The sequence below is a fragment of the Herpailurus yagouaroundi genome, unplaced genomic scaffold (genome assembly GCF_014898765.1).
Source record: "Herpailurus yagouaroundi ecotype Mexico unplaced genomic scaffold, PumYag 199, whole genome shotgun sequence".
Taxonomy (NCBI): domain Eukaryota; kingdom Metazoa; phylum Chordata; class Mammalia; order Carnivora; family Felidae; genus Herpailurus; species Herpailurus yagouaroundi.
In genome coordinates, this window is record NW_024412430.1 from 14,002,294 (window position 1) to 14,012,216 (window position 9,923).

General features: G+C 44.9%; 1 protein-coding gene across 1 annotated transcript in view; it reads left to right on the forward strand.

The window, feature by feature from the left end:
- The window catches only part of SMARCA2 (SWI/SNF related BAF chromatin remodeling complex subunit ATPase 2), a 185,551-nt gene that overhangs the window by 89,172 nt on the left and 86,456 nt on the right, over positions 1-9,923 (forward strand). Inside the window, exons 24-25 of the mRNA XM_040449259.1 lie at positions 1,902-2,068; positions 7,870-8,033. Of these exons, the coding sequence (XP_040305193.1) occupies positions 1,902-2,068; positions 7,870-8,033 (331 nt within the window). The remainder of the gene's footprint in view (positions 1-1,901; positions 2,069-7,869; positions 8,034-9,923) is intronic.

Below are 9,923 nucleotides of genomic sequence, written 5' to 3' on the forward strand. Positions count from 1 at the left end.
CCCGTATGAGAAATGTTTGTTTTGGGTTTTTTGGTTTTTGGGTTTTTTTCCTAGCAGCAGACATTGAAGAGAGCCATGCCTTACAACAACAAAAAAGAACCTCGCATTAACAGATAGTCTCTGTTTTGCCCCGGGGAACATTGATCATGAGGATGTAGGGGCCATTCTGGGATCCCAAAGGCAGATGGCGTCCCTGGGCTAAGCACCGGAGATGGGGACCCATCCAGAACCAGTGCCTCTAGGCTCTCCCACTCCTGTTTGCTTCCCTTTCCCCTGGCTCTGGTCACTCCTGCCACCATCACGGGACTGGCCAGGTTGCTTACTAAAAACATGGCCGCAGGAGATGTCGGGGCGGGAAGGTGGATGTTGGGAAGACGTACGCTTGAAAATGTGTCTGTTAGAGACAACACGCACTGTGTCACAGGATCAGCTGCCAGACGATACGCTTCAGTGGAGACTGCAGGTGCACTGACCGGTGTTCCCAGCCACGTCAGCCCTACGATTACGTTTTAATAATTTAACACATGCCTGTTGACAAAAGACAAGTAGTTTATTATGGTGGAGGAAAGGCCCTGGTTTAGGTCATTAACACCCTGACAGAGGTAAATCTACTATCCTATTTTTGATATGAACTTCTGTGCAAGCCAGGCCTCTTGTCCCCTTCCCAGTCTATCCTTCCACAGTGTGCATGGTGATCTTGTAGAAGGGTGTGGCAGATCTCGCCAGTCTCCTGTTTAAAACCCGTCAGGGGCTTCCCGTTGCACTGAAAGCTAACACACCCAGTGTGGTTAAAAGAACCCTGTGGCATCTGTCCCCACTCCCTCCTGCTGCCTCTTGGCCCTCATCTCCAGAATTCTCCTGACGCTTGTGTTCCGTTCCTCAGACTCACCAGCCTCCTTTACTCCAACAGGACCTTTGCACATACGCTTCCCTCTTTCTGGAATCTCTTCCTCTCCATTCCCAAGCCGCCATTCTTCACCTGGCTGCCTTTTTGCTCATTATCTGAGGTTTTAGCTAAACCATTCTCTCTTCAGCAAGGTCACCTGTGACCCTCTGCATCAGAGGCTGGCAATTTTTTTTTTTTTTTCTGTAAAGGGCCAGATGTCAAATATTTTTACCTTTGTGGGTCAAAAAGTCTCTATCTCAACTTTGCCCACAGTGGCATGAAAGCAGCCGTAGACAAAATAGAAATGAGTGAGCCTGGCTGCATTCCAACAAAACTCTATTTACAAAAACAGGCAGCAGGCCAGGGCCGAAATTGGCCAAACTCTGCTCTAATTTAAAGGCGTCACGTGTTGCTATGCATTGTCTCATAGCAACTTGCTATTTTTCTTTTCAGTACTTATCACAATGTGCAATTAGCCATTTTGAAGGCAGGGTTTCTATTTTCTCATCCCCGTACACATGCCGAGCGTTGTGCCTGGCTGGTAGTAGGTGCTCAATAAATATTTGGATGAATCTTACGTGCCCTGAATCAATAATTACGTGCTTGCTCAGTAGCAGTGTAAGGAAATACAACATATTCGTGTACACGTGTGTATAACAGGGAAAGAGGGAGGGAGAATTGAGACACACACACACACACACACACACACATACACACACACAGAGTGAAAGAATCAGAACATGAAACGATTTCCATTTCTTTCCAGAATCTGCCATCATACCTGGCATCTATAATGTACTCTTTATGGGTTTTGTATAGAAACATTTTCTTTTTCCATTTACATACCCCCATCACCCTGGAGTGGATAGTCATTCATTCATTCATTCATTCATTCCACAGTTCTTTTATTGAATGTTCACTACGCACAAGGCAGTGCCTGAAAACGAGAGCAATACTGGATCCTTCAAGAAGACAGCAGTAATACTGTCTTCTTGTTTTGCCTTTTTGGGTTCAGGGCTGAGCTGTATCGGGCCTCAGGAAAGTTTGAGCTTCTTGATCGTATTCTGCCCAAACTGCGAGCTACTAATCACCGCGTGCTGCTTTTCTGCCAGATGACCTCGCTCATGACCATCATGGAGGATTACTTTGCTTTTCGGAACTTCCTCTACCTTCGCCTTGACGGTGAGTGCCCGAGGGGTGAGGCTCGGAAGCCACGCCCTGGAGAGCGCAGGGGTGACGGGCACTTAGATCCAGTTCCCCCCCCCAACAGGAGGAGTGAAGTTGTTGAAGAATTAACTAGCGGGGTGAGGTGTGGCTTTTCCAGAGACAGTTTTTATTTCCTCCAGCTTTTAAAAAATACGCTGAAATCATTTGCACAGCTGTTTATCCCCCAGACAAGCCAATAATGCAAGTGGACTCGGAGGCATTTTATAAGTACCACCATTAAACTAAACGAAGCTAAATTAAAATTTAAAATCCGTCTCTGCCTTTAGGATTGAGTGTTATCTACACACTTGTACGAATGTTCTGATAAACCTTTAACTTCTTCTGTTGAGGCTTTTTTTTTTTTTTAAGTTTACTTACTTTTTTTTGGAGGGGGGAGGGGCAGAGAGCGAGGGAGAGAGAGAATCCCAAGCAGGCTCCACGCTGTCAGTGCAGAGCCCGACACAGGGCTCAATCTCATGACGGTGAGATCGTGACCTGAGCCGAAAGCAAGAGTCAGATGTTTAACTGGCTTAGGCACCCAGGCTAAGCCACCTGTTGAGGATTTTTTTTTAACGAGATTAAGGGCTATGTCTCCTCTCTTCAGTAACACTCTAATTGTTCATTTAAGGTGATACTGAATTATCATTCAAGCTTCTTTTTTAAAAAAATAAATAAAAGCTTCTTTCTTTTTCTAAGTAGAACATATCTACATGATACCTGAAGACATACGGCCCCATTGTGTCCTAGATTTTGCAGACTATGTGCAAAATATTTGCCTGATTTACCTGGTAGGCAAAGTTCTAAGAAATTAGTAAGAAGATGCGAATGGGAGGAAATATGAATTTGGGAGACATTTCCTAAATTACTGTTAGGATTTTGCTATCAGCCCTAAGCTTTTAAAGATGAAAGATACTAAAATTCCTCATATGGTGGTGTGGGATAATACTTTTGAAGAGTGGTTTGTAGGAACAGGAGCTAATTTACAGCCAGGATGGTATAGAATCCTGGATATAGAGTAGTACAGTATTTCTAATAGCAGTTTTTAGCTAGTGCAATCTTCAAGTTATTGTTAAATAGGAAGTTTAAAAGTTTATGTTCCATTAAAAGGTTTTGTCCCCCCGCCTTTTTTTTTTAATGTTTTTATTTATTTATTTATTTTAATTTTTTTTTTCAACGTTTATTTATTTTGTGGGACAGAGAGAGACAGAGCATGAACGGGGGAGGGGCAGAGAGAGAGGGAGACACAGAATCGGAAACAGGCTCCAGGCTCTGAGCCATCAGCCCAGAGCCCGACGCGGGGCTCGAACTCACAGACCGCGAGATCGTGACCTGGCTGAAGTCGGACGCTCAACCGACTGCGCCACCCAGGCGCCCCTGTTTTTATTTATTTTTGACATAGAGAGAGAGACAGAGAGCAAGCAGGGGAGGGGCAGAGAGAGAGGGAGACACAGAATCTGAAGCAGGCTCCAGACTCTGAGCTGTCAGCCCAGAGCCTGACATGGGGCTCGAACTCACGAACTGTGAGATCATGACCTGGGCGGAAGTCAGACGCTTAGCCAGCTGACCCACGCAGGTGACCCCAGACCTGATCTTTCAGGGTGTTTTTACCTCTCCCTTCCCAAGTCACCGCAGACCTCCAGGCCGATGCATGACTAAGTAAGTGTTCCTTTTGAACACAGTTCGTGATACAGTTCTGTCATCCACAGTCTGTCCCTTTTGGCACGTCTCCTGCACTGTGTCTCCTCCTTTGGCCTGATTGTTCTTCCCTCTCTGTGAGGGGCAAGGTCAGCACTCATTTGAAGGATAAGCGTGCCTTCCGTGCCTTTCTTGCTGCTCGGGTGAGGGGCAGCCCAGCCCTGGTGTCCCACCCAACTGCCATTTGCTACTTTGTGGCTTTTTGTTTAGAGCCTCCGCTGTGTGGCCTTGGAATGCTCCCGTCTGTGAAACTGGCAAGAAGTGCTTTTTCCTTGAAACAAATCTCTCTCCCATGTTCTTGCCAGCTTGAGGGAGTGCCTTTCCTCCGTTGCTGTTGGTTGCTGACCTTATCGCTATTAATAATAGTCCTAAAAGGTAAGGTTTACAGAACGCCTACTTCATGTGGGATACCAGGCAAAGCACTTCGCGTGCATTATTAATTTAATTTTCTCAGGCAAGCAAGCTGTTTTCATTCCCTTTTACCGAGGTGTGACTACGATTCCCATTTCACAGATGGGAAAACAGAGGTTTACGGAAAGGAGCCGAGGGCAAAACCAGGTTCTATCTTAGATCTGTCTGATTCCAAATTAGTTCAGAATCAGGTTTAGCAGACCCAGTGAGGTGCACCCCATCTCTTCAAATGCAGGCTGCTTTCCTGGTGACAGCCTTTTACGAGTGGTTTGGAACTCACTCAGAAATTGTAAGGTGATTAATCGGAACGAGATTCAAGCTGAATGGAGCCGCTCACTGTTCCTGCGACCAACGCCCTTACTGTGAGGTTGGAGGAGACAAGTAAACAGTCTCCGTAAAATGTTGCAGATGGAATTGAGAAGGATTGTACAGGCTCCCGCCCACAAGAAACAGCCGCCATTTGTTTCTGGAGTTGGAGAGAATCGATGGGCAAACAATCAATATACCCACTTCCAAGTACATCTACCCTCCCACCACCCGCCCCTTAGCCCGTTTGTTAAAATGACTTCAGATTTTCACTGCTGCGTCTGGTGTCTCAGATTTTTGACCTGGGGGGGGGGGGGGGGGGGGCGCGGAGGGGGAATCATTCGATGACAGCTAAACAGATTTTTTTCCTGCAAAGATGATGGCTACATGAACAGATTTGGCTACTACTCCGTTATAGTCGTTGTTTTCACTGGAAATGATTTTTCAGTGAGAGCAAGTGGTGAAGTTACATCCCAGAAGACAAAATTCTCCCAAAGCACATGAAACGCAGTTAAAATTAGGAATCATGAAAGCCTGGCAGCCTAATCCTCCTGGCTCGTTCTGCAACTTGCAACACAACTGCCCTTGCTATTAATTTATGATCTGGGTTGTGTTCTGTGTCAAAAGTCCAAAAGAGCATGGGGCTGACACTCATCCCGAGCACGTCAAGTCCTGTGCCACCTGCGAGGAGCGCTTACGTGCCTGCGGATAAACCCTGACGGAGTAGTCTGAACCTCCCAGAGCAAATACCCCAAAGACTGCTGAGGACCAGCCAAGATCTTGACTTGGAGAACCTTTGACTAATGGGAATGGTAATCCAGCAAATCCTGAACCTTGTCATTAGAAATGTCCTAGCTTTGCACGAAAAGTGATTTAATCAGAGTTTTGTCTGGCTTGAAAAATTTGTCAGGTTCCCTACGATTTTATACAGTTTGAATCCACATCATATATATATATATATATATATATATATAGTCATATATATATCCACATCATATATATATATATATATATATATATATATATATATATATAGTCATTCTCTTTGCTTGAGGTATCTGGGGTAGGGTCCAAAAACTCCTTTGACCAAATAGTTTTGGTATTTCTTTTGTTTTTCAGTGCTTTATTTTGTATTTAGGGTTATTTCATTCCAAGTAATTATCTCCACTGATTAGTTTTATTCCTATCTTAACACATGTGGTCATTAGCTGATTATTTTTCAGTGGATTTAAAACTGAACTTCTGAGACTCCTGGGTGGCTCAGTCTGTTAGGCATTTGACTTCAGCTCAGGTCATGATCTCTTAGTTCATGAGTTTGAGCCCCCCGTCAGGCTCTGTGCTGTCAGAAGACAGACTTCATTGTCTCTAGACGTTCGTTCTTTCCTTACTTTAGAATTATTATTATTTTTTTTTTTTGGTTTCTGTAGCTTTCCGTTTAAGGCATAGGGTAAATGTATGAACCACGACTCCCTGTGAGTATTTTTTTTTTAATTACTGCAACTGGAAAGGTGATATAGTGAAAAGGTTTCATGATAGCACAGAACACATCTTCCGTTAGCATCCTGAACAAATAGGTCACTGTGATCTCAGAAAGCCAGTTCTGAAGAGAAAAGAAGAGCCCCACGTATTTGAAACCTCACTCAGCGAAGCACATTTAGTGCACCTCCCCCAAAATTCAGACTCTTACCATTTCTTGTTGCAGGATTTGACCAGGTGGCTAAACTTGAAATCTAATTTAGGAAGCAAAATGAGCTCCAAAGAGCATTGCTTCATTTGATGAAGAGAACCCCCAAAGCCCCTGGTTTCTGATCCCCATTTGCTATATGTGGGGAATTGGCATTTTTCCCCCTCCTCGGGAGGGTACTTACAATTTTTATTAATATGAATAACAGATCCCCTCCATGTTTGGGAATCTGACCCTCATAGTAATTAGATTTCATTGGCTGTCACCACTTAAGTGTTTTAATCCTCTGAAATAAATTGCTGGTGTATTTTCAACCTTAAAAAAAGAACACCATGTAGAAATAATATTTGTATAGCAGACGTTTAGGGGCTATCGTGTAACATGTATATATAGTTTTCCCGTATTTCCCAACAGCCTAAGGCCTTTTTCAAAACTCTGCAGTTGTGCTTTCTCGGTTAAATACATTAAAAATGCCCAGTATGTGATTGAGTGGCTGGTTTGGGAGCAGGTATGGGTGACTTCCTGCTCTAAAAGTGAGCACAACCCCCTGGGGTTTGGTGTCCTGAGCTTATTCGAGGTCTTTGGAGTCTTGTCAGGTACCTTGGGGCCACCCATCGGTGGGTGAGTCGCATGATGGTCTGTTAGGTTTTAGGTTACCACCCTTTGAACTCAACAAGCAGAATGTCCACACAAGAAACAGACGGAGAGCTTCTGTGTGTGTGTGTGTGTGTGTGTGTGTGTGTGTGTGTGTGTGTATGTGTGTGTGTAGGTATATGTTTATATATATGGGATTACTGTGGCTTCAAGTCTTGCTAACTAGGATAAAAATATTCCATTCACATTTCAGGTTTTAAGCAGCCAGATCATGCTCAGGAGCAATCGAAATGGTAAAATGCAGTGGAAATCAATTTCCCTTTTGTTTCCACCCTCTTGGCATAAACATCTACTTGGTCTGATACCCATTGGCAAAATTGCTTTAAACCGTTATGATAATCTTTGTAGGCACGTGCAGGCGTGTGTGTGTGTGTGTGTGTGTGTGTGTGTATGTAGGTGTATTTTATAATATTATTTGGTGTGTTTGAGGCACCTGGGTGGCTCAGTAGGTTAAGCAGCTGATTCTTGGTTCAGCTCAGGTCATGATCTCACGGTTTGTGAGTTCGAGCGCTGCCTGAGGCTCTGTGCCAACAGTGTGGAGCCTGCTTGGGATTCCCTCTCTCCCTCTCTCTCTCTCTCTCTCTCTCTCTCTCTCTCTGCCCCTCCCCCACTCATTCTCTCCCTCTCTAAATGAATGAATGAATAAACAAATAAATAAAATTATTTGTTGTTTTAAAGCACAGAAATAAATCCAGCAAATGTTTCATAAAGGTTTAGGTTAACATGAGAATGTTGTACAATCTGCAAAGGTACAGTCATAAGTGCTTATTTAAACCAAGCATTTTGAAACAGTGGGTAGTAGACAGTATTCCTTCCTTGATTTGAGAAATGTCTCTCTCTCTCTCACTCTCTCTCTTTTTTTTTAATTGCAAAATGTTCAAACTTCCTCTCCCCAAAAGCACAAAAACCTCAGGGGATACCTCACCAATGCCAGAGGAGTCTATTTCTCAAGGAGGCCAGCCTTTCTGTCTCGAACCGTGCCATTTTCAGACAGGAGTCAATTGGCAAATTTTTCTTGTACCTACAGGCACCACCAAGTCTGAGGACCGCGCCGCTCTGCTGAAGAAATTCAACGAACCTGGGTCCCAGTATTTCATCTTCTTGCTGAGCACCAGAGCTGGCGGCCTGGGCTTGAACCTTCAGGCAGCTGATACCGTGGTCATCTTTGACAGTGACTGGAATCCTCACCAGGTCTGTAATGTCTCTGACTTGGGTGCCCAGGCCTTCCTTCTGGAACCAGAGGAACTCAAAGACTATCAGTGTCTGCATTCACACTTGTGCAGAAGAACAAATTTCTAAATGAGCGGGCTGTTTCCCCTTTGGGGAAATGGTGACCTCGTGATGGCTCTTTTCTCATGTCTCTCCAGAGCATAGACAGTGAGATGTCTCACACCCACCTTTGATGTGCCTTTGAAAAGCTCCATTTTGGGGTACAGAAACTCAGGCTCTGCTTAGCTTTAACCCCTCTTCTGAGGTTGACGTCAGGCAAAGGATATTTAGTCGTACGTAGGACAAATCACAAATGTTCCAAAATAAAAACAACAACAGTTAATATTTCTTGGACCCTCCCTGACTCTGTGCCAGCCTGTTGATGTGCATTGCTTCATTCTTTATTCACAATCCTGTGAAGTTGTAATTATTATTACTATATGCATCTTCCCAGTCAAGGAAAATGAGTCGCCGGAAGCTTTAAGTAAGTTCCCTGAGGTTAGTATATGATGGTTTGTCTTTTAGTCCGTAGGTTTTGTTTAAAATCACCATCAAAGAATATTCTATGGAGCATCTACTACTAGGTTCTTTGAGCCTAGGTGAATGTAGCGTTATCCGTGAGGACGGGCCCCTTGTGGCACCCTTGTGGGTTCCTACGTTACTCAGGGGGATAGTTAGTGCGCTTGCCTGTAAGGTATCGGGTGGAGTGCTATTCATCAGGATGTGACTCATGTTGGGGCGCACGTGAATTCAAGGTAGTAAAAAGGGAAGCGGCCCTTGTGTATGAATATGAACCATACACCAGGTCAGCCTGGGCTCCTCACTGCACCTTGCTTTCCTCAGCTACAAATATGCAGAGTACGACCCTGTCACCGGGTCACGGCGGGGAGACTGGGATGAAAAAGCTGACAGCAGTCATTCTGGGCAGGAAGTGGCATTCAGGGGGTGCACAGAATTATGAGAGAGCTTTCAAAAAACTTGCATGCCTGCCTACCATCCCCTGCACCCCACCCCCAGTTTGGTACAGGCTTCCCAGAACCACCTCCCCCCACCATACATTTGAAAGCTCCCCAGAGATTCTGACATCCTTTCTCTCCTGGCCAAGGAGCACTGATTTCAGGAATAAAGCAGTGGTTCCAAGCCTTGGGGTGACCATCAGCTGGGACCCCTGCGAGGCTCGCCAGTCATTTACTCTAGCTGAGTATCTTAAAGGAAGCTTCTCTGGAAATGTTCTCACCTTGGAGAGGGCTCGGGAGCCACCAGCACGGAATATATTAGTTCCAAGTCTTTAGGAAATATTTTTATATGTTTTCTATATTTTTATATCCCACGAGACCTGCAGTTTGTCCCTTTTTACCATTGCGAATTCGGTGTCTGCTTGACATTTCATGACAGGCTGCCCGCGTGCAGGCACTGAGCTCGGCTGGGCGTCTAGGGGAGGAGTATGTGATGTCTGTCTTCTCGGTGCCCAGTGTGGTTTAGATCACCCTGCAGCCGCTGCCTGTGTCTTTACTGAGAAAAAAATAACCTGTCTATAGGTGAATGGAGAGTTCATTAGATTTTATCTTGGCGGGGGAAGCACATCTATGGCATCTCAGCTGACCACCTTCACTGGCACGGTGCAAATGCTAAGAGTCAAAGGAATTCAAGGTCTCTAGAAATGCTAAATTACCAGAGAGAGGATGCTGGGACATCCATGCCTCTCCCTTTCTCTGTCTCCCTCTACCCCTCTATCTCTTTGTCTTGTCTTTATGTCTGCCTCTCTCTCATTCTCTCTCTCTCTCTCTCTCTCTGTCTCTCTCTCTCTCTCTCTCTCTGTCTCTCTCTCTCTCTCTCTCTCACACACACACACACACACACACACACAGACAT